Source organism: Amia ocellicauda, chromosome 12, assembly GCF_036373705.1.
Source record: "Amia ocellicauda isolate fAmiCal2 chromosome 12, fAmiCal2.hap1, whole genome shotgun sequence".
Lineage (NCBI taxonomy): Eukaryota > Metazoa > Chordata > Actinopteri > Amiiformes > Amiidae > Amia > Amia ocellicauda.
Window position 1 is genome coordinate 8,925,937 of NC_089861.1, and position 26,760 is coordinate 8,952,696.

Consider the following 26,760-nt stretch of genomic DNA (forward strand, 5'->3'; position numbering starts at 1 on the left):
ATATATATATATATATATATATATATATATATATATATATATATATATATACTAAATATCATATAATAGAGGCCAGATATGGATGTTTCTTATATACCAAAAGGAGGGGGGGTGCTCTCTGCATGTGACATAATATGACAGTTTAGACAATCAAGAGACAAGTCTTTCAGTGCTGCTTTAGCAGAGATTAAGATGTCAGGGGAGATACCATGAACAAATGCTATATAAGCAGTATTTTCTGTTACTAATGACCTTTTCAACAAATACAGCTGAAACAGTGATGTGCTGGACCTCTAAACTGAAAGGACAGGTGTTCAAAGAGGTACACCAGAGACCATTTAGTGGAGGCTGATAAATAGAGTTGCTCTTAGCATGAAACAGTATATTTCACAGATTTTAGACTGAAACATCAACATGGAAATCAAGTCACTCATAAAATATTTCGAAGACTAATTAAATAATCAAATTCTGTCTTGTTATGAAATATTTCCATCAGATTCTTCAATCTCAGAACATTGGACTCTCATTGCCTGTGGCAGTATTAAGGCATGCAGGAGCCTTCTAGGTCCACCTAATGGTTGCACCAGCCCTGGGTCTAGCTGACCTCTCCTGTCAGATCAGGCTGTTCCCTCACATACAAATCTCAAGCAGCAGCTTGCCATTATAGATAAGAAGGCATGCATTCAGGGTGATCATCAGCTGTCAGTCCGAAAGAAACCTACAGATATCAGATGTAAGACTACATGTAAGAAAAATAGGATGACATATACTGATATTGCTAATTCTTTCATTCTTAACTTTAGACATTCTTTGTATATGCTTATTAATACTCAGACAGAAAACAGGAGACACTTATTCGCACAGAGATTCGTCACAATCTGAACAAACTCCCCAGCGATGTGGTTGAAGCAACAATTTGGGAGCATTTAAAAATAGACTGGATAGGATCCTTTAATCACTTTGGACTTTGGGCACCAAACGAGCATGATGGGTCGAATGGCCTCCTCTCGTTTGTAAACTTTCTTATGTTCTGATGTTCTTATATTCTAAAGTTTATATTCCAGATATGTGAGGTTATTTGGATCAAGAAATATATTTATAGTAAAGTTTACTATGCATTTCTATTTCAATCCACTTTTTTTTTTTTTATCATGACAAACACAGTCACGGCTACCTCATAGGAATGTCAAAATGAAAGCCTATATGTACTGTTGCTCTTTTAATTTAAATATTTACAGCTAAATGTAAACTGCATATAACTATTGCCAGAATTGCCCGACAAAATGTAATGCCACTACATAATCTCCAAAATGAGCTGCTAAACTGTACAATTACAATTAAAGATATAGGCAAACAAACAGTTGCATATGTCAATATAAAGTTTATGATATTTATTTAATAAATAAATAATAAATAAATAAATATCATGTATTCTTCCAAATTGAAATGATAATAGTAAAATGTTTTATCTGAGATTCTTCAAGGGCCTGACATTTTTGACAATGGTCTTAATTTCATTTGAATGTAGATGAGTCTGAGAGAGGATTAGATTAATATACCAACTAACTTCAGTTTTGTCAGAATTCAGTAAAAGAAAACGTGTGTGTCATGAGCTGTCAAACCTGAAGTATCACATATACATAATTCAGCATGGGCCTTTTGAAAAAGATTGGTTGATGTTTTGAAAGATTTGCTACAACAGATGAACATCTCATATCAGTAATGACTGATCAACCAATGAGAAAAAAAGCAAAAAAGCAAAATAAAATAAATAGCTCTTTATTGAAACATTATAGGCTATGGGAATGTTTATCTTGGATACATTTTACAGACCAGATGTTGAAAAGTTATAAAATAATTTCAATTGATCAAATACTGTGAAAAAATCTGGTGTTTTTGTTAAATCTGGGGGAAAAAATTAAATGTATGTAAAATCTAGGGAAATGTCACTTGAAGACTCAGAAGGTTTTATGTTCCTGGTTTTGATATGGGCATGGCGCTCAATACCAAAGACTGCAGTACATTTGATGAGATACTAAACTAAGTGTGTTGGAGTGTTAACTGCTTAAATTATCAGGCCAACAGAAATTTGAAAAAAATCACATCATTTTATTTCAAAAAGAGGCCTAAGCATCTGCAGATATATTTAAGCTCTGGAATGCAACATTTGAGTAAATATACTTGCAGTACAGTATACACATACATACATACTGTAGTGAATGCTAATTTGCTTATATTTATTTTTAATGATCCCACATGCATAATTAGAGGCACATGTAGATCATTTTCAAGTAAGGCGTTGCAGTGCGGGGTTTGGATGTATATATGGTAGTTAGAACAGAGAATCCTGGAGAGTCCAGGGAAAAGAAAGAAACTAAACAAGAACATTAAACTCCTTGCCCCCTACTCACCCCTGGACAACCACATACTGCTAAAATACAAGACCTCCCTAGTTTAAGGTGGTGGCAATGGTTATGCTACCAAATAAACCTTCTCTGAATTTGCTCCAAACAGAACATATAACTGCACATAAAAGATTGCCCTTACCTAGAGTTGATCTGTTCTTGCCAACAAGCCAACAGTGGTATCCGAACAATGACGACAGGCTTACGGAAAACATGGCGGCAGCGAAGAACAGAAACATGATGTGGAATTTGGCCTGGGTATCAGGTAGACCATTCTGAGAAGGCACATACAAATAAATACATGTATAAGGAACAGACAAAGGTTGTGTCAATGCAGCACATTCATTTAATCGTGTATAGCACATATAAAAAATAATAAAACAAACTTGGATGAATAAGAAATAATAATTAATCTGTGTTCATATTTCCAATGATAGTAGCAGAACACTTAACCTGTTAATTTGTTGTCTCCTATATTATTAACAAAAATCTGCAGACACTCCATCAGGAAGTATTCTTAATTGTGCTTGAGCCCAGGTGTTAAATTCCAGACTGAATTTACCTGAATGAGAGGTCTGATAAACCAAGCCCAATAAAGTGCTGTTAGTATATTCTAAATGCATCCAACATTTTAGAACCTACAAATAGTTAATCAAAGTGTAATCAGGCAAACTGTTCAAACAAACAATTAAATAATAATGATATCAGATGGCTTTTCTATGTCCACATACTGTTTAGTATGACAATTATTTATAATTCAAATACACATTTAGGTTTTTGATCCACTAAAACTACTTTCCTAAGCACTAAATGTACAAGACTACATCATGGTAATAACTTCAAACAGAATTAGCACTGTAATAAATGCCATCAAAAACTAAAAAAACAACAACTACCAGGTGATTTTGCTACGCTACAAAAAAGCTTTATTGATCAGTGTTCATTCAAACAATGCCACTGATTCACAAAGACTCATACCATGTACTCTTTAAGACATTTATGTACATTACCCCCAGCCTTTAAATGTTGAGGAGATGGAAATAAAAGACAGTATTTATAAGATTAAGGGGGAAAAAACATTGAAATGCATCAAAATGCATTATAGCCTTATAACATGGAATTAAAATGCATTCACATATTTTTTTGTTTTCATTTATCTAAACATCCTATGCCACAACTTCCAAATGAAAAAAAAATATTATTTGTAATTTTGTTAAATTAAAAATAAAAACTGAAATACCTTGATTGGAAGTGTCCACCCACCTTGTAAAGCAATCCTAAATTAGCTCAATAGCAAGCAATCGCCTTCAAAGTCACACACTAAGTTAAGTGACCCCCACCCATGTTAAATCATAGTGCAGTGTGGAGTATAGTGTGTAGATAAGTACACAAAAATTATATTTTAAATGCATGAAACACCAAGGCACTGACAACAAAATGTTCAAGGCTTGTAGACTTGCTATAGGCACTGCATATATAAGACAATTTCGCATTTGCATAACAGACGTAACAGAATGATTGGAAAACATAAAACCTGTTCCTGCTCAAGGAATGCATTGCAAACATTTTTTTGTCCGGATAAAGGTGTCCACCAAATTCATTCATATTAATACAATAAAGCAATGACTATAATTTTACACTTTTAAGACAAGAGGCTAAATTCATATTATTGGCACAAATGTCTGTTTCACAGCTAGGTTTTAACCATACTTTTGTACATGTTTTGGATACTATACATTGATGTTTCTCTAAAGTTAGTGTGCAATAGTTTAATCTGAACTTTCGGTAAATAAAATGATCGATACAGTTATTGTCTGCATATTATACGTATTGTTAGAGCAAATTATTTTGCAAATTATTCTTAAGCAAATAAAACAACGTAGGCATTTGTAATTCATATACAGGAAGAGCACACTTACAGTCCAGAATTTGATGAAGTACTGCAAGTCTGTAGCAGCGATGAAAAGGCAGTACAGTAGAGAATATGCTAGAAAAAGCATGAAAAACTTGTAGTTGGAGAACCCCACACAATTGTTCACCCTGACAAAACACAGAACGAGATAAGACAAAATGCAGAATACAGATACATGTCTTGTGCTTGTTTAAAGACAGGATGACAATAGATGCAATTGCACCCACAGAACAGACAAACACTGAGATTTATCTTAAGTACCAGACTTATATTTACTGTTATATATAAATGGTCTGAATCTGAATTGTTGGAATCACTTTAATTATAACAGGAGATTGTCTTATGAGTAAACATCCTGCTTCCAGTACATTGAACACATTGTCCGCCCTCTGTAGTTATTCTGACCTCTAAGCATAGCATTATAATATGCTAATAATATATTCTGGTTTGGTTAGAATTACAGACAAATCTCAGAATCCTACAAATAATGGAGGACCATTTCTCAAAGCAAGCACAAATGTCAAAAATCCATATAGAACAACAACATCCAATCAAATATCCATCTTCAAAACCACTTATCCTGGTGAGGGTCGCAGGGAAGCCGGAGCCGATCCCGGCAGGCATGGGGCGCAAGGCAGGAATACACCCAGGACGGGATGACAGTCCATCGCTGGGCAACACACACATGGCAATTTAGCATGGCCAATTAAACTAACCTGCATGTCTTTGGACGGTGGGAAGTGAAAACCCACAGGGAGAACATGCAAATTCCACACAGACAGGCCCCCAGCTAGGACTCAAACCTGGGACCCCTGGAGCTGTGAGGCAGCAGTGCTAACCATCATGCCACCATGCCACCATGCCACCCTCCAATCAAATGTACTAAAAAAAGTATGAACTATAACAGAGACAGATTATGAAACTTACAGTTAATACCCATTATTAATATTAATAAAAATCCATAGATCACACAAGTTTAAACTGATTGTTCTCTAACTTAAGACCAATTTCAATAATATACTACAACAAAACCACCACCTTTTCACAATGCACACATTACACATAACACAATACAAAATATAATATATTCAATATGTTTCTACAACAGTGTTTTCAATGTGTATCAAAGTGATATACTGTATTAAGAAAGACATACAGTGAGGGAAAAAAGTATTTGATCCCCTGCTGATTTTGTACATTTGCCAACTGACAAAGAAATGATCAGTCTATAATTGTAATGGTAGGTGTATTTTAACAGTGAGAGACAGAATAACAACAAAAAAATCCAGAAAAACGCATTTCAAAAAAGTTATAAATTGATTTGCATGTTAATGAGGGAAATAAGTATTTGATCCCTATCAATCAGCAAGATTTCTGGCTCTCAGGTGTCTTTTATACAGGAAACGAGCTGAGATTAGGAGCACTCTCTTAAAGGGAGTGCTCCTAATCTCAGCTCGTTACCTTTATAAAAGACACCTGTCCACAGAAGCAATCAATCAATCAGATTCCAAACTCTCCACCATGGCCAAGACCAAAGAGCTGTCCGAGGATGTCAGGGACAAGATTGTAGACCTACACAAGGCTGGAATGGGCTACAAGACCATCGCCAAGCAGCTTGGTGAGAAGGTGACAACAGTTGGTGCGATTATTCGCAAATGGAAGAAACACAAAATAACTGTCAGTCTCCCTCGGTCTGTGGCTCCATGCAATATCTCACCTCGTGGAGTTTCAATGATCATGAGAACGGTGAGGAATCAGCCCAGAACTACACGGGAGGATCTTGTTAATGATCAGGGATCAGGCAGCTGGGACCATAGTCACCAAGAAAACAATTAGTGACTCACTATGCTGTGAAGGACTGAAATCCTGCAGCGCCCGCAAGGTCCCCCTGCTCAAGAAAGCACATGTACAGGCCCGTCTGAAGTTTGCCAACATCTGAATGATTCAGAGGAGAACTGGGTGAAAGTGTTGTGGTCAGATGAGACCAAAATCGAGCTCTTTGGCATCAACTCAACTCGCCGTGTTTGGAGGAGGAGGAATGACCCCAAGAACACCATCCCCACCGTCAAACATGGAGGTGGAAACATTATGCTTTGGGGGTGTTTTTCTGCTAAGGGGACAGGACAACTGCACCGCATCAAAGGGACGATGGACGGGGCCATGTACCATCAAATCTTGGGTGAGAACCTCCTTCCCTCAGCCAGGGCATTGAAAATGGGTCGTGGATGGGTATTCCAGCATGACAATGACCCAAAACACACAGCCAAGGCAACAAAGGAGTGGCTCAAGAAGAAGCACATTAAGGTCCTGGAGTGGCCTAGCCAGTCTCCAGACCTTAATCCCATAGAAAATCTGTGGAGGGAGCTGAAGGTTCGAGTTGCCAAACGTCAGCCTCGAAACCTTAATGACTTGGAGAGGATCAGCAAAGAGGAGTGGGACAAAATCCCTCCTGAGATGTGTGCAAACCTGGTGGCCAACTACAAGAAACGTCTGACCTCTGTGATTGGCAACGAGGGTTTTGCCACCAAGTACTAAGTCGAAGGGGTCAAATACTTATTTCCCTCATTAACATGCAAATCAATTTATAACTTTTTTGAAATGCGTTTTTCTGGATTTTGTTGTTGTTATTCTGTCTCTCACTGTTAAAATACACCTACCATTAAAATTATAGACTGATCATTTCTTTGTCAGTGGGCAAACATACAAAATCAGCAGGGGATCAAATACTTTTTTCCCTCACTGTATAATGTATGTACTTCAAACTAAATTATTACATAGGACATACCAAGGGCAATGGTGATCCATTTTTAAGATGCATCTGTAAACACAAAAGAACACAGTTAAATAACATTTAAAAAAGACTAAGAAGAAATTAGTGAATCCACACTAATTTTATTTAGAGGTAAAATCAATGTCATACTTATCACAGACTGAGCAATGATGGCATCGATCTGGTTTCACAAGCTGGCATCGATCACAGTAACGGATAGCTGAAGAGAAAACAATAATCTTACATAAAGACAAACATTCATCAGGTGATCTGTTTAAGTACCTGTTAAAATTGAAAAAAGGGAAATTCCATATTGGGAGAAGACCTCCAGTTTGATGAATGCCTTCAAATGTGTATCTCCTTAAAATTTGATATTAATGATGACATCCTTAGTAAATGTTATTTGATTGATATGGAAGTAATACAGTATCCAACCACTTATCCAACCAAGCTATTTACAGAAAACTAACCATTTCCAGACACTGGTTTAAAGATTTTGAACGAATTAGTTGTTCACCCCCAGATTAACTCAGTATTGGACAACTACAAGGCCTAGATTTGTAAATAATGGCTTGTGCAACTATTTTCCCCTATCAAAAAAAATCAGTCTTGCAATGAGACATTTTTTTGTATTACCTATATATTTTTTTCTGCAAGCTTGTTCCATTTATTATTAATGTACTTCTCTTTTGCAGGACCATTCATCAAACCAAATCACAATTTCCAGAATCCTTATTTTAGTTTCTGCAATAACAAACTAAAATAAATGCAGAGAAACAGCCTCTGGCTGGAAACTTAGTGAAATGGCTATGAAATATGGTGAAATGGATATGGTGTATGGTGAAATTGCTAAACCTGAGTGGTAATGGACTGTTGATGATGTATAAGGTATATTGTCTTATTATTTCATAATTGCATGCCAACAAAACAAGTACAATTTCTATTAGTACTGCCTTTTCATTAAAATTGTGTTGTAGACTACCAAAGTGTAAAGAGAAATTTTTTCAACACAGAAAGATTTGATCTTGATGTTTTCATTGCCACACCTATAGCAGAAATACCTCCCACGCAGTGGCTTTAAGGGGCAGCTTTGATTGAGTGATATTGTCACGTGCTTCTTGGTATATGTCATTCTCACAGAAAAAGATATTTAAACTATTTTATTTGAACGGCCTCTCATATCCACCCCCACAATAGTAGAACAATCTGTTCAGTTAACAGATACTGTGAGTTTGAGAATAAAAAGGAGGTGGTACTAAAAGTTTCTGCCCTAATATAGAAGGAAATACCATAGACCATTGCTTCTGTGCTCACACATAGTCCATGTTCATAAAACTAAAAGGAGAAACAGTATAAATACATTTGAAAAAGGAATCTAATATACAGAATTGGAAATGCCTGTGGATCTATTACTTTGAAACATTCTAACAAGTGAGATGATCAAAAAGCAAATGACAAACAATATGATACTCAACTGATCAAAATGGAGTATACAATCGAGTATATGACTGCATCTTAATTGAGGGCATATGCTACACACCATAATAATGGGATTCTAAGGTTTTAGGCGACAACATTTAAAATCAAGACTATTTAAATAAAGACATTATGGGAATAATAAATAATAAATCTGAAAAAAATGCAGTTTTTTGACAAATCCACACAGAAAAAGCAGCAATATGTAAATTGTGCATACCTCCAGACATGGTCCTGGTATAAATTGGTAAATCCTTCGCTATTCGTCTCAGAATCTCTTGCTGTGTCTCTCCTCGATCCTCTCGCTCCAGGAGTTCTTTGTCAGCATATGACAGATGAAACTGTAGAAGATAAAGAATATAATTTTGTTCTGTATTTACACACCTCTGGCAAGTTAATTGTGAATATCACTGGCATATCATTAGACTGATGATCTGATGCCTATTTTGAGAACTTTACCATAAAAACTGGGAAACAAATGATAAGGTTGCAAGCTTGCATTCCTGTTTTCTTATTTCATACTCTTTCATATAGTATGTAGATTCGTTTCTCTGGGTAAATCCTACTGGCAAAAATGTTAGTCCATTTATTTTATTGAATTGACATGGAATTCAAAATTCAGAACATTCATTGATGTAATAATTGTAGTCAGACTTGCTCATTCAACTTGCTGTTACAAACATACCTCTGAGTAGGCCTAAAGATTGGCCCCCAGAGACAGGGGGGCTGTGAACTCTTCTAAGTCTAGTGGAGTGACATAATTATAGGGCTATTTATGCAGTGAGTCATGAACACAAAATGGTTCAGGTGTATGACATTTTACTGCTTTCTGTAACCATGAACCCCATCCCATTCACTCAAACCATCAGTTCATTGGCTTTCTTGTTTGGAGTGTGATTTTCTGCTTAGCCACAAAGAGCATGACCCCACTATACAAAAAAGCTGGCTGCTGTCATAGGCATTTTCAAAGAGGAGTCACTTGTGTTTTGAAACACCATATTATTTTGCACAGCATATATGCTGTCACTTGTAACAGCATATTATTGTGCAGAAAAAGCACAAACAATGTCCTAGTGTTTGTGGGTTTGTTCTTGTCACACACTTGTTCTGTGAGTCGTGACTCTAAGCACACAACAGTGCTTTACACAAAATAACATTCCAACAAAACAAATACCAAAATGTCAACATTTTCACCAAGCAGTTATTTCAGCTAGTTCAAATGGTGTAACACAATTCTCTGTTCTTCCTGAATTTTATCTCTTTTCCTTTAATACATCTCATTGGGCTTGCAAGAGCGAACCATAGTACAGCTGATTTCTCACCAACCAACTGACCAACCAAAAAGGCTAGGGACTGGAACCTTATATAGGGGCCCCAGGACTTGGTCACATCTAGTGATTTAATTACATGCCTGATTTGCATTCAAATATTTCATTTAATCTTTTTTTTTAATGTTTACAATGGCCTGTCCACCATATCTGACCAAAATATATATCAAGATACAACAGTTCAAGTGTGATGTTTCTGATACTTGGTCTCAATTTATTTGACAATTTTCTTTGTAGAAACAGTGTGCAGTAATGGTCAGGGCTCTGGACTCCTGAACTGAGAGTCATGGGTTCAATCCCAGGTGGGTGATGCTGATGTTGTACCCTTGAACAAGTGACTATACTATATGCTCCAGTAAAAACCCAGCTACATAAATGGGTAATTGTATGTAAAAATAATATGATATAGTATAACTATTGTTGCCCTGGATAAGGGTGTCTGCTAAAAAATATAATAAATAAATGTCTTATCTGCTTACTAAATGCTTACAATTGATTAAAAAAAAAGTTTCTATTAATACATTTTTAACCTTGATAACAGATAATACTTGCCAATATCTCCCCTTTAAAGTGTTAATGGTAAAACTTTACTTTAGGTCTCCCAAATTACAGTTTGAACAATAATTGGTACACACCTCTTTTAGTGGGATCATTGGCTTTGTGAAGATGGTTTTCCAGTAGGCCCAGGCAAACATGGTGAAAAACAGGTGATACGCTAGAAGGCAAACAACTATGACACAGGAAGAAAAAAACATGGTAGAAAAATATCACATTCTACACAGGTCATCAGCAGCAATTATAAACAAAATACTTTTAATTTGATTCAGTTTACAAAAGAATGGAAGTCATCAACCATTAAGTTTAAAGACCTTCCACAAAGCCTGCTATATAAGATTGTATTATTTGAGCATCTGAGGTGTTGGCAAGACATTTTGCTTCCCTGGTGTGTGAAACCTACAACTGGGTTTTCCCAGAAACAACAACAGCCTTAGAAGGCTCAAACTCCAGAAGGTTGATTTAGCCATCACCCACCAGATGTCCTTTTAAGGATAACATAAGAGCATTTACAAAACTGCTACTATGTATACATATATAGAAATGTCCAACCAATTATGGGTGAAGGCAACCTTTAAGAGAAATTGTAATTGTAGAGACATGGGTCTATAACATTATTTATAAATACGACTGTAAAACACCAGTTTTGAATTGTTAAACAACCATACAGTTCTGGCTAACAATAATATTAATTATTATTTTGATTATTATAGTTATTATCATCATTACATTTACTTTCCCTCTTCAATTATTTATATTCCTTCTCCAGGCACTGTTATCATGGCAACATTGTGTGTACAGTCTAGCATGGCAGCCGCTCTCCTACATCACTGACACTGATACACTACCCTGTGTCCCCGATTTGTTACCATGGCACTGTTGGTGTGTACTGCTGTGAATGTCTGCGCTTACAACATAGCCAAACTTTATTCCTTCAGACAATTACGGTTTATTTTTTGCATATGCCACTACAGATTCTACTAATCATCCTTCTTGGTTGACAGAGCCACCCGGAGACTGTGTCTGGGCTAATAACTTTTATAACAGCTTCCACAATCTCCATCTCACTGTGCCCTTTTCAATGGCCTGCTTCCATCTGACAAAGCAAACAGGCATAAGAGAGCTTGTCTCATTGACTTCCTTTACCAATCTGCCACTGGACCCTGAACTCTCTTTGATGTCTAGCATGGTCCCAAAGCCCAGAAGAGGAGTACGGGTTGCTGTGGTCCCTTTGCATATGCTCAATGAGATGTTTTGGTTTCCTTCCCAATGTCTCTTGTGTTTCTGCTTGAGCCTTCTGTAGCTGGCGGCACTGGGTCACCTGCAATGGTGACACATGGTGGCCCAGGAATCTGGTCTGCACTGGTACTAATGCACATTTCCTTAATAAAGAAGAGGAGGTCAAGGACATGCTGGCTGGCCTCTTCCTCATCCTGTTGTTCCTCTACCTTCTCCAGCTCCTTTTTAGCTGTGTGGATCAGGGCCCGCCTGTTCTTTCCACATCTAGCCCCCCTCTCTTCTGATCCCTTGACAGCATATTCAGAGCAGCTGTAACACGTACTTGCAGATCTTCCGAAGTCAGGTTATAAAATAGAATGAAACTGGACTTGACCGGAAGAAAACCAGGTACAATTGACTCACTGTGGTGTAGTTCGGGGTTCATCACTTGGAGGATTTGTTCACGTTCATATTTTCCATAGCTGAACTTTTCTGCCCTGCTGGCTCTCCAATATGTTGCGCCCAGGAGTGTAATTGCAATTTTCAATACCTTCTTGTTATTTCACTCATTATCTCGGAATTCTTGTTAAAAGAGACATGGGAGAGATTAACTATAAATAAAGACTGAATTGCATATCCTTTTGTGGTATTTAGTTGTTTATATTCCAAATATGGCTCAATATTTTGGATAAAATTAAAGGTTTTAAAAGCTTCCAAAATATAGTAATTGCCATTTCTGAATAAACTGTGAATGTTTCTGTCTGCGTCTATGTGTTGAGAAAAGTAAGAAAATGCTCTAATTTCTGTTTGTTTCTATAAATAAACAGCAATAGCTGTTGGAGAGCTCTACAAAGAGAGACATTGTACTTTGAGAGAGATTCATACAATGGCATGCAAAATAACAACTTGAAAAAGTGTGGATAGGCTGGAGGAATGCTGACAAGTATCCAATCCCCACAAGAGTGGTAATTCATTCCTTCTCTCCGTTTCCCTCACGCTGAGAGCACTATCCTCTGATGTTACAGAAAAGGCACTAGAGGAGAACTGATCAGATTTTATATATGTCTTTTTCTATTTGCATTTCTAAGGAACACAAATTAAAGTATTCAACGTTACTCCAACAATCAATTCTTCAATTGAAGTTCCACTAATGTTTTATTATCTCCCCAAGAGTGATCATTGCCAATCTCAGCTCCCATCATGCTATGGGGATGCTTCTCCTCATCAGGGACTGGAGAGCTTGCTAGGATTGAGAAAGAGTGTGTGGAAAGTATTCAGACCCCTCAACTCAATTTTTGGTGGAAGCACCTTTGGCAGCATTTTTTCCTTCAATCCTAACAAACGTTCCAGTCCCTGCTGAGGAAAAGCATTTCCATAGCATGATGCTGCCACCACCAGGCTTTAAAGTAGGGATGATGCTGATTTTTTTACAGGAGAGTGAGCCTTCAATTTAACCATTGTCTCTGTCATGCTCCTCTCTATGCTTGTCTTTACAATGCTTTGAATATTTTTAAAGTAAGGCTCATAGACATTTACAATTCTGTTTACTGTTTACTGAGTTGCTTTGTTATGATTTATTTATTGTATATGTGTCTAACAATATATTACCAAATATACACAGAAATAAACAATATAATATTATCCTATATTTAAACACATATGTATATATTTTTCCATCATGAAATATATATAAATGACAAATACTTAAATACGGAGAAATAATTTTGATATATTGCAATACAAACATTTCGAAGTATTTGTCAATGTATTAAAGATATCATATTTACTTACTCTTTTCACCAATGTTTCCAATAGATTCTGAAAAAAAAGGAGAAAATGTGATTACATTTTTGAATTTCAACATTCCCTGAATTGTGCTGATTATAATAGAAAAAAAAATTGCAGTAAAATAAACTACTTAAAGTGTTATTACATATCTCTTTTAAGTGTTTAGACATAAAATCTTGTTTCAGGTTGTATCAGTTTTTAATATTTATTTCAAAACATGGAATATTTCTCAAACAAATATTGAGACACAGCAAAGTAGTAACCTGTCGATATGGGCAATGTGCACGGGTTATGTATTGCTATAGAGTAAATTATAAGATGCATACCACTCTTTCACATCAATTGTATCATATGTGCAACTTTTAAAAACTCATTCAGTGTTTCAGGATGTGTTGTGTGGTAACTTAGTAGAAAAACTACAAAAGGATTGGATTTGTCTTCACACCTGGCAACTCGAGTCATTCATTATAGTTTTCATAGACAACATGGTGTTTCTGTGTCCATGTTATTCTTTTTTTCCTTTCCAACAACAGAACCAGAAATGTTAACACTTGATTGACTTTTTAACAATGACTTGAGTTGCTGTGAGGAAGACAAACCTGGTCCTTTTGTAATTTTTCTGCTATCCACTATAATTAAATGTTTTCACAGAACTGTTGGAAACAACCAAGCCCTACAGCCTGTATCTCCTTACAAAACAGGGTTATTCACATCCCTTTGCCTTTCTATGGTATCACTGAAATAAACTGGCACTACAGGGCTCTCTACAGGAACACAGGGAATACAACAGCCTGCCATCTCACCAACCATATCTATTGTCTGCTCTGTGTGCTGTAAAGGGCTAGCTGCCATACATATAAATAACAAGGTAAGAAGAGAAAAGGCCAGGTACTACAAAGGCACTGTAGCTGTTCAATCTGCTGCTGAAACTGGTGGTAGGGATGAGTCACACTGAATACAAGAAGGAATGAATATAAGATGGTTTCATAAGAAAGGATAAAGCCTTGAATTCCTAAAATAATACACCTATTAATTTGGTAGCTTGAACATGTTAAATGAATAACAAGCTGCTAATATTACGAAACTCCCAGTTCAAATAAACACAATAACCCTGCATATTGTAGATTGGAAGAATGGTATGGCTGGTATGGTAAGAGGAAACAATGTCATTACATTAATGTGAATTTCGTGGAGGTGTACAATTAATATAGAATAACATTATTTTAAATGCCTATTTCACAATGGAAGAGAGCAACTTGAAAAGCGAACGGAACACATGGCAGTATTTGCACCTCCTTGGAGCAGTGCTAGTGGCTAGGTTTAGTATCATGTTAAAGTCCCTGTGAGGGAAGACTACAGATAAAGTTAAATGTGCCTAAAGACTGGTTCTATTAATCTAGGGAGTTTGGGGGAAATTCTGTTTACACTTACAAACATCACTTCAGGGCCAACTCCCTAGCATTACATTAAAGATAAAAACCCCATTGGTAGTTTTGATTTGATATGGGACAACTTAATCAACATATCATATACTACGAAAAACTGAAATGAGCAGGGGAAACTGGTTTCCATGGGACGCTGAATTCAGTACCACCCTACAACACTGAGCGTTGGGAACTGAACAGTTTTCCCTCAACACGAACCATTAAAATTCAGCTGAGCAATCAAAAGCAAACATCATCAATACTTATGCAAATATAGAAACTCCTCTTGGCATTATAGAGGATGAGAAAATAATTCAATCAGGCATTTTCAATGTGCTACTTTTGCCTACTAAGTATATATAAAATCTACTTCAATAAAGACAATGGCAAACAGAACATTGCAAGCATTATGTCGTGCTTATGGTGAGTATATTTTATGATAAGAGGGTGGGGGGGTAGATCCCTGTGTTTATTCTAACCATGCAATACACCTGAAATAAACACTGCCTGTTGGGATTTGCACCCTCTCTCTCTCCCTCTGTATCTCTCTCTGACAACTCCAGCTGTCACAGTGGTGCTCAACCTGGGATAGACTCAAACTATGGAGTGAGTTGCCATTGAAGCAGTCAGTGAGATAGGGCAGACCCTGATGATGCAATAACACCACTGTGGTGGAATTACATGCGCACCTTTGAGTGGGCCGAGTCCATTATATTCCTGAAACAACAATCACAAGTCATGTGCTCCAGGGGATGCACTCAGTTAAGGGAGGCTAGAAAGTGTCCAGTAATGGATTAATCTCTCAGCAGACAGCCAGATAAAGAAACCAGGCTCTCTGGTTTTAGGCACAAGCCTGGTACAACCACAGCTCCATAACTCCTGCTTCCCAATGCCATCAGCCTGAGGAGCATTCCATGACCCAAGTAGCCAAGCTGGTGGTACTTAAACCAGAGCCACCACCTACTGGGTTCAGTGCCAACACTGATGTTCCCAAAAACCTGAGAGAAAACATGTAGAGGCCTGCTGGGTGTGTGACCTGTACAGCAACATGTGGACTTCCCCCTCATGGATTTAACTTAATGAGATACCAGTAATCAGGGGACATGAAGCCAACCTTCTACTGGCAAACTCTCATCCAGGTTTGCCTGTCTCCATGGAGGCTAGCAGGACAGGTATACAAATAGTTGCAAATTGATGTGGTTTCATACACGTTTGTTTAACAACTAAATGCGGTGAAGATGAGGGTACATTTCAAACCCTTAAAGGACAAAGTTTGTGACCATAATTGTCTGGGTAAAACCATGGGGCTTTGCAAACCATTGCCCCTTATCTGACAAAACTGTTCCAGTTATGGGTCAGTGGATAGAGCACATATTTTAATAGTGCACCCTACAAATAATGCCCCAAGCCTGTCTACACAGTCAACTAAAAATTAATGATGAACCGAACAAAAAAATATTTATTCTGCTTTTAAACAAATGAGCTGAACATATTTCTGATATCTCTAGAGATGGAGTGACAAAATGTATAATTTGCCTTTTTACCTCTTTTACTTTTATAGATCTACAATTTCCACTTTTTGTACTTTGTTACACATTCATATTTTTAAATTTACGGTCTCGTCTCATGACCTCTTCAGATTCCCCAATGGCACTTTTGTCTGACGTAAGACATTTTAAACCTAAATGTCAGTGTCTTTTTTAGTCCACGCATGACAGACTTTTAATTATTTTTCAAGGAAATTAAACTTTACCCTTTCAGACCTCACTTCATGCACAATGTAGTGTTTTAAACACTGGTGAAGTGGATATTAATCAATATTAATTATGGATTAAGAGTGGATGTGTCTCAGAATCATTACACTTTGTAATGAACTTATAAGTGTGGTTGTGTACTGACTTGTTTTGTCTAATTCCCAACAAAGAACAATATGACTAAGCTCAATAAGAAGCTAAACTAAAAGAAGCTAAAATCTGATTTATTGTATTTATTAAGATGGCAAAACAATAAACCTCTGGTACCAACAAACATATAATTGTAGCAGAACCAATAGTAATACACACACACACACACACACACACACACACATTTTTCCTGGCATAAAATTAACAAATTATGTCTAAAGTATTCCTCTGCCATTTACTGTGGATTAACATAATGCAAACATAATATGCTATAGCATGATGTATCTTTAATGATAGAATTACCTTAACTATAGTTAAATGCATGGGCTATAAAATATATATACACAGAAGTAAAGACATTTAATCAGAATGAATGTGTAATACCTTCAGGTGAAAATAATAATAATATTAATAAAAAATTATGATAACTGTTGAATACATACATAAATGCTATCTGCAGATATTTGTAGACAATTGTAGCCTTTTTAAAATGACTAACACTGTATTTTTTCTATATATCTGCAATTGAGGTATTTCCAAATAACATATCATGTTTTTACTTTCAATTCAACATCCACTCACTTGCACCTTTTCAATGTTTATTTTCCCTTATAAAATACAGACTTTTTCAAATAAACTGTCACTTAAGTAATTCTTTTGAACCTTGTTAACTTTCCAATAGACTCAATCTAATAAAATCTAACATCACCCCAATGATGGATGGATTAGGCTCTACATTCCATACATTTGTAAGAAATGTAAGGTCAGCAAACTGTACATATATACATATGTAACAAAATGTGTAACAAAAAGACTTAAGGACACGTTTCTTTTCTAATTCCATTTGATAAAATGTTGCATGATGTGTCTTATCCCTCCTGAAAAGGCTGAGGTGACTGACTGGCTATTCCTGGGTTAATAAGGGAGAAATACAACTGATAGCTACTTTTTTGAATGCTTCTATATTTCATAAACCGATACATTGCCCCTAGCCTCACTAATAAAACAGTTTTGTGCAATTCAGACATCTTAGTACAGTATGGAACTGTGGCTTAGTGTGGTCTGCACTGCACAGCGTGGTGTGTGGTCAGGCAGCCTTGCTTCCTCTCTAGATACTAGATACTTCACTCAAAAGCTACCTCTGCATACCTAAGGTACAGGACAGAGGACCTGCATCTTGCAAAGGCTCCATTAATTATCTACAATGATATTGTATGTCACAGCATTTGACTTCAAGATCTCATGGAAAACAGAATTGAAAAAGCTGAAGGACATTATACCAATATATCCTTGTAAAACCAAGTCCTAGTAAAAGCGTACTTAAGTTTAAAAGGCAGTTTTTCTTCATTGCAGGCTTTAAACTCTAGCACAAGCAAATCACAATGAATGTAAAAAACATACAAATGGCTGGGTTTTGTTATAGAACATTTGTGCCATTGCTTCAGAACACGAGGAAGCAGGTTGCACAACTTGGTTGCTTTCAAATGCATAATTTCTGCATTCAATAAATCTGCTAAGTGATATTTAGCAACATATTTTTGTGCTTAAAAGCTGACTTATGTCTTTTAAAACAAATATCCTCTTTATTTGACTAGAATTTGTCTATTTATTTATTTTAGGTTATTATTAAAAACACAGTGTCAAGTGATTTCAACAGCAGGAAAGAAATAGGTCAAGCAGAGATTGCTTTGTGTTACTCGGTTATCCAAGCAGACAATACGATTAACTCTGTCACTAAACTTAAAAGGATCAGTTGACAAAACATTCATACAATTATCTCTGTATTTTCCTTTAGTGCATGCCAAGATGAAAACAAATGTATATATTTTACAATTTTTACATGCTCTGGATTATATTAGCAGTGCAAATAGTGTAGCATTCTTTTGTCAGCCAGTCACACATATAAAATGATCTGATGACCTACAATTACAGAATTGTATTTAGTTTAAACAAAACTACAAAGTAACTTGCATAACTGGATTCTATATAATTTGAGTGCAGGTTATTGTTTTGTGTAGATTACAATACAAATAATTTTATGGTAATGACAGATAGCAAGTGTTGTAAGGGATTAATAACACGAATCTGACATACGTCTCATAGCTTTAGGACAACTGTCATATCACTCTCATATCAGCTCACCATGAAACATCTAAATAAAGACAGACTTTTGACCATACTGAGTTACCTCAACTGTTTGGTTGGAACTATTCACAAATTATGCCAAATGAAAACTTATGTACACATGAAGTCACACGAGAACATTTACAGTACTAAGTAGATTGAACATACACTTCGTGCACATTAAGAACATTTATAAATAGTACTAAAAACAAATCAATTGATACAAACATAGATGATATATTGGGTACAATTCTTATTTATTAGCATACTCCAATGTGGGAGATGTTACACATAATTACAAAAACACTCAACTTAAGAACAGTAATTGTGGTGTTCAATGCACAACAGGAAGGCTTGTTTATTCTGCTGAAGAGCCACATGACTAATTCCTTATAAGTTGCAAGTAGCTCCTGGCAAATAAAACAGACGAGAACATGCATACGCATTATACAAATTGTGCATTTATTTTTTAAATATCTTCATTTAATAAAGCAGCCTATGCCTCTGGGTTGTTCTTGCATCAAAGCCTTTATATTACACATAGATAACACTAGGAAAATGAAAGCATTTGGGCTCAGGTGGGTAAATTAAAGACATCAGGTCATTGAAACTCATAACCCAAATGAAGGGAGTTCTGAAACACACCACAGGGATAATATTACTTTATAATTAGGACTTTTCTGATCACTATTTTCCTTTCAATCTTATTCAGTTGACGTTAAGACATCGTCATCTACTTACAAGTGTTACATTTGCAATCAAGAACAGTGCACAAGAAGAAAATGAATGCACTGGAAACTAAATCAACTAAAGTGTGACAACTAAATGACAGTTAAAAAGCCATCAGGGGTGAGTGATTAATGTGATCGGTTACTCTTGTGTTTGAAGGACAAAGAAGGTGAAATATAATCAGTGTCTCAATTAAGTCATGAAGGTAAAATGAAGCAACTTAATGGATCCCCTTACTTAGGTTGAATTAAGAAGTAATGATAAATAAATATATGGTTAAATATGAAATCTTCAAGAACTGTTTATAATGCAGAATTATTGTATTAATAACTGAAATTAGTTTTTGAAAATTATTTATTTGTTAAAAAATATAATGGAAGTATTTGGCCTACCAGCCCTATAGGAAATTCACAGGAAAACAGTAAGGCTAGGATCAATCAAAACGTTGACCAGTGGCAACTTCATTTTCTGTAAGATGCTACATTCTTCTACTCATAAACGTAAGCACTATGATGAACAGGTTTGTAGTTTGCTATTAGAAGGTGGGTCTACATTTTGATGTTATCCGGGCCTTATTTTAGTGAGGCATGTTACCCTTACAGCAACCAATACTGCAGAAGTGACACAAATAGATGTAAAATCCTCAAACAAAATAAAAATTAAACTTTTCAAACAATATGTATGTATAACACCCACACTCATTTTATGGCTCTTCCTCAGAATGTGTGAGCTACATGAAAAAGCATCAAGATATTTAAATTATTCATCAGGTTGCACTGTGATATCACATTACAAAAGCTCTGTAGTGTAAAATAAGCCTTTATGCAGCACACAGTACCAATGTATACAACCACAGTTCAGTGCTGGTATAGTGTTAGAACAGAAGCCTTTCTCTTGTTCAGAAAGCCTAATTAACATAAAATCCACATTCATTTGAACCAGTCTTATTCACTGATACATTTTGTTTAATACATTTTTTTATTAAAGTCTGGTAGTCCAGTATTTATGATATTTTCTATGAATCAATTGTAAAGATTCCAGTTGACTGAACTGAGGGGAACAAGCACAATTCCTAAAATGATGGTTCTATGAATCTTACGTGTTGCTATAGTGTATAAGTAAAATGTATAGCACTTTTACAATTGTATCATATAAGTAACTTTAAAAAATAAATGAATGAATGTGGATGTGTTGTGTCATAGCTTTGTGGATAGTGGAAACAAAGTGGAAAAAATACAAAACCACCAGATATTGTATCACATTTTGGAAGCCAAACCAGCAAAGCGTGTCTCCGCCCCATTCGCAGCTCGAGATATTTAAGATTTAATACAACTAGAAGTGCCACTATGATATTCAGAACTGCGATTCTCCTGCAACTTTTCACTTTATCTATATTTTTATTTTATCGGGCCCTATATGTAAAAGTACAAAATAACATAATGAGGCCAATGCAATTTTTTGTCTAATGAATGGCTTTTTGGATGGCAATATCCAACAGGGCTTCGTCCTCTGAACCATGGAAGAACACGCTGCCCTTGGTAAAATTAATTTGGAGAAAATACATAGAGTGTCTACAAGAGAAGGATTTTTTACTTTTATCATGAGTGCATAATCCTTGAATCTAGAACAAGCAGGCAAATGTGATTTTATAAACAGTACAATATTGTTTTAGATTTACAGTGCATAATACTGTTTACAAATGCCATTTTCATCAGAAATAAATTAAATTCCTAACATGCAATGATGCCCTCCTACTCCCAGCTGTGTTCCCTTATCTGAAACACGCAGGCTTTCCTAATCTATTATATGTTTCAGAGAATAACACTGATAAGACTGTTAATAAGGTATTTGCCATTCACAGTAGTAAGAAATAATAAATGTATGTTATTATTTCTTTATCATATTGTTTTAATTGATGAAAAACAAGAAACGTGTACAGCCATGAATGAAAAACGCAAACAATTTAATAATTTCTTAGGTTTTAAATGACAACAGGATTTGACAACAACTGACAGACTAAATAAACTCAAATCATTTCATTATTCTTTACAGCTGTATCTATCATTTTCAATCTTAACAGTCCTAAATTAGAAAAGCATATTAAAATACTAATACAATAAAACATAAAAAAAGGTAACAGTACCCTTTGTCACTGGAGGAAAACTGTCTCATTCATATAATTCTATCTATTGTAAACAAGAGAGACCCCTGAGGTGCACTGACCCAGTATCAAATATAACCTGCTTCATTTGCATAAACAAACTAGCACAACTGGTTTCAACTCCAATAGTCTGCTTACCAAGAAAGACAAGCAACATTTGAAGTTGGCCTTGAACCTCAGTATTAACAAAACATTTGAATTTGGTTCATATTATAGACATCAAGGCACATCTTGCAAATACATATATAACATTTTTACATAGTCCTATACAGTAAACTACTGTTAGTCAGGTTAACCTTAAGTAAGGTTAAGACTGTTGTAAACAGAATTACATTTAATTCATAATAATTAAAAATACACCAGTCACAATCCCTACCAATAGAAATCACATTTGTAATTATGAATGTATCAGTTGAAATACTTTGAATAAAAAACTGCTGCAAGAAAATACAGCCCTCTGATTTTTTTTTTTGTTCTATAGTTTAGATTTTAACTTTAAACTACACAAATAATTGTGTTTATTCATATGACTCTCAAATTAAGATGGATTTCAAACATTTCACTAAAGCAGTACATATAATATAAAATATACACATGGAAATTTGAATTAAATGCACTTGTTCACAATCTCTAGGGATGTTGCTTAGATTGCACAGAATTGCTGTACAATTTGTCTAATGGAACCAACAAACATTCTGGTATTCATGTCCTGGGAGACTGGATTGTTTTTTGTAAACAACACTACTTATGTTGTATTTTTTTCTATTCAAGCTCCAGAAAATACTTACATTGGCCAGAGATTTATAACTGAATTTTGTGAGGATTTCCACAGAAAATCAGGAAATGGTTCCCATTCCAAGGAATATGCTTGTCAGGCTCCAATGTCATAATACATTTAGATTAATGTCTCAATCGGAATGAGGCTCATATTGAACAGTAATTATGTCCTATGATAATTATAGCTCTTGTAAGTCGCTTAAGCTTTTTAGCCAAGTTTACAGAGAAAAGTATTATTTACTATTTTTCACATTTCAGAACTGTGCAAGAACTGTAATACAAACTACAATAAAACTATTAAAAATACTTTTTATCATCACACATTTGGAAGCAATTAATTGCTGAGAAAGCAGGTGTCTATTATTATATGCTTTTTTTATAGGTTACATGAATGTCACTTGTTGCCTAAAAATAAATTAAAATTAATTTTAAAGTCCTGGGGTGAGTGTGTTTTTTAAAGCTTTTGAAGAATCACACCACTTTTGAAAAATGAAAAAGGACAAGATTAATTCCAAATATGCCCTTTGTACATTATAGCAAATCTCATAAGTGATGGCAACAAAAATTGGTATTTGTGGTATACAAACCATTGTGTATATTGTTTGGTTATTATTTCTACAGATTGGAGTTGAAAGACCTTATGGAATCATAAAGTGAATATTCAATTATTAAATTGTTCAATTAATTGTTGTTTTACTCACTTATGTTTCAGGATGTATTTAGGATCAAATATTTTTAAAATATTTGTGTTCAACTGAGCTCATTTGTATGATGAAAGGGTTCTTATGAACCTACCCAAAATAAATAAATAAATAAAGGAAATCCCGTTGCTTACTTGTCAATAAATAAATAAATAAAGGAAATCCCGTTGCTTACTTGTCAATAAATAAATAAATAAATAAATAAAGGAAATCCCGTTGCTTACTTGTCAATAAATAAATAAATAAATAAATAAAGGAAATCCCGTTGCTTACTTGTCAATAAATAAATAAATAAATAAAGGAAATCCCGTTGCTTACTTGTCAATTTCCCAAAATGAATACAATAGGATTGTTTCCAAAAATGTGCACTCTGGAGGACAATCTTGAATGATTTATACATGTAAACAGGCACCTTTTGTATCTGAGGCTATCAACAGATGCTCTTCCTGAAAGTATCCAATACGGCAAAAGATGTGACCTTGTGACCTCAGCTGCAGACACAACAATGGTTTAGATTAGAATATCACATTTCCTTTAACTGCAAAAACAATTATACTCTTTCTGTAATGTAATTGATTCAGCTGCAGTAATTTCTGAATTGCGGTGTACTTTTTCTTTTTAGTTCTTCAAATAACATCCATTCACCAGTTAAGCAAACATTTTAGAAAGAAAGTGAAAACTCTTTGGTATTCGTCTTGTCACTTGTTTTCATTATTGAGAATGCGTATTTTCCTGAAGGAATCGGCATAATTTGAATAGCTGTGTCTGCACTAGGGGTCACAAGATCACATTCTATAATGTATTTTTGTACTTTCAGAAGTATCAATCGCCTCAGAAAGGACACTTATTTACATATATAAATCATTTAAAATAACCCTGTAGAATGACATTTTGAATCATATTAAATAATTTAGGGATCCCGACAAGTAACCAGTAGGTATTAACATATTGCATTGACAGAAGAACAGATGGTTTACTGTAACTGCTGAACAACTGACACAGAAAACTTTAATATTAATCATCATCAGTATAAAATCAAGATACACAGATTTAAATGTTGAGACAAAAATGTTATTCAAGAAATTAAAAAAAACAAAAAATAATCAAATTTAGGTCAGTTATTTTGTATTACTCTACAGTACAACTATCATATGACCAACCAGAATACAGGAGATATAATTATATTCCAAACAGACTACATAAACACCCTTTTTATTTATGAACAGAGTAGGATTTAAAAGTTTTTTTTTTTTAATGTCCAATGTGAGGGTACAAAGCTGATTAATTACAAATTGCTTAGATCAAGGTAACACTCTAAGTGAATGTGGCAAAATCCCATTGAGATTGTAATTAATATGTCATTTAAATATTGTATAAAAAGTGTTAAGGAGAATCGTCTAGACTTATCTACCATGGTTTCTATAGAAAGCAGTTATGCCTGATCACCTAAACACAGAACAATTCTGTTTTGGGCTTTTCTCCAAGGACTTCTAGGCCTAATGTATTTCAGAGTGAATAAGAAATCTTTCATGTATTCCCTTTGCACAAAGAAAATTAAGAGGTGTCACAATCTCAGTAGCTGCTCATTAAGCATCTAAAATATATGGCATTCAAAAGAACAATGGGCTCTATATAGAATGTGGGGTAACTGGATAACCACACTATACTATGCAAGAGAGAGTTATTTTCAACCTTATGAAAATCTTTCTGACTACTGAAGAATATGTGAGAAATAATTCATTGTGTATCGAGGCACTGTGATACTCAACAAAACTAGATTCGTGTTTCATCAACTTGAAATTAGTATAATATGCTGCATTTGTGAAACTGTTCTTCACAAGAAATTAAAAAAGTGTTGTATGTACACTTTATTAGGTACACCTGCTCATTTACGCAAATACCCATACAGCAAATCATGTGGCTGCAACTCAATATACAAAGCATGCAGACATGGTCAAGAGGTTTAGTTGTTGTTTGACCAAACATTAGAGTGGGGAAGACGTGTGAGCTAAGCGACTTTGACAGTTGTATGATTATTGGTGCCTGACGTGGGTACGTGATCACCACAACTGGATGATTGAAGATTGGATAAACATTGCCTGGTCTGACGAATCTCGATCTCTCCTGCAAAATGCAGATGGTAGGCTCAGAATGTGGCATAAACAACAGTTATCCATGGATCCATCCTGCCTTGTGTCAACGGTACAGTAACAGTACACTATGGTGGTGGTGTAATAGTGTGGGGAATGTTTCCTTGGCACACATTAGGCCCCTTAATACCAACTGAGCATCATTTGAATGTCACAGTGTACCTAAGCATTGTTGCTGACCATGTGCATCCCTTTATGGCCACAGATTACCCGTTTTCAAATGGATACTTCCAGCAGGATCACAAAGCACGCATCATCTCAAGATGGTTCAGTGAACATAGCCAGCACAGTTCCCAGATCTCAATCCTATAGAGCACCTTTGGGATGAGCTGGAATGGGAGGTTCGCAGCATGAATATGTGGCCGAAAAATCTGCAGGAACTGTGTGATTGCTATGTCAGCATGGACCAAAAACCCTAAGGAATGTTTCCAGCACTTTGTTGAATACATGCAGCGAAACATTCAGACTGTTCTGGAGACAAAAGGGGGTTCAACCCAGGAATAGATAGGTGTGCCTAATGAAATGGCCACTGAGTGTATTTTCTCATTCCCAGACAGCACAGTTTCCTTATCAACACTTTGACCTACACACTAATGGGAAACTACAGAACTATACTCAGTTGCAGCTTCATTTGTTGTAGGATGCTACTTTCTTTTAATCATACATGTAACCACTATGGTGTACAGCTTTTAAGTTTTTTATATTTTTTTATTTAATTGGGGTCAAAGTCAAAAACATGAAATCTATTTAATTTTATAAAGAAACATTAAAATGTTTGGAGTTTTACAGTAATAATAGTAATAGTATAGAAGACATACTATATTATGATTAAATTCAAACTAGTGCTCTAGGCCCTAATGCTTTGTGGGAAACAAATATATGTTTTAAATAAATCTTTTTCTGTACAATTGTAACCTTAACATGTTTCAGTTTTTTCATGGTCCCATGATACAAATCAAATAGTGGATTGTGTCATCTCACCCCTACTGAAGAACTGAAGATAACTTTTCATAGAAACTCTTCAATATTGTGCACAAAATAGAATTTTGTTGAAAAGGAAATTTTAAAAGCAATGAAACAAACATGTTTATATCATGAAAATCATAAAACACGATAAAATCTAGTTTTTGTGATACAGTGGCTTTACGACAAACGTACAGTGCTGTTATCTTTTGCGATCAGTTCTTCATATCAGTACTGAAATTGAAATATTTTGTAAACTTAAATGTATCTGTATCAACAAATAGGGCCTATACAGTAATGCTTAATAAAATGAAGTGATTAGGTTCCATTATAAATGTTTCTCTTCATTTATATACTAATTCTGGCACAGTGTAC

At 35.3% G+C, this 26,760-nt stretch overlaps 1 protein-coding gene across 2 annotated transcripts in view; it reads right to left on the reverse strand.

Annotated features, from left to right (window-relative positions):
- Window positions 1–26,760, reverse strand: part of zdhhc2 (zDHHC palmitoyltransferase 2) — a 41,843-nt gene that overhangs the window by 12,758 nt on the left and 2,325 nt on the right. For both annotated transcript variants that reach the window (XM_066718271.1, XM_066718270.1), the window contains exons 2-8: window positions 13,456–13,482; window positions 10,527–10,621; window positions 8,784–8,904; window positions 7,238–7,307; window positions 7,103–7,135; window positions 4,325–4,445; window positions 2,548–2,680 (exon numbers count right to left, since the gene is read on the reverse strand). In XM_066718271.1, the coding sequence (XP_066574368.1) occupies window positions 2,548–2,680; window positions 4,325–4,445; window positions 7,103–7,135; window positions 7,238–7,307; window positions 8,784–8,904; window positions 10,527–10,621; window positions 13,456–13,482 (600 nt within the window). The remainder of the gene's footprint in view (window positions 1–2,547; window positions 2,681–4,324; window positions 4,446–7,102; window positions 7,136–7,237; window positions 7,308–8,783; window positions 8,905–10,526; window positions 10,622–13,455; window positions 13,483–26,760) is intronic.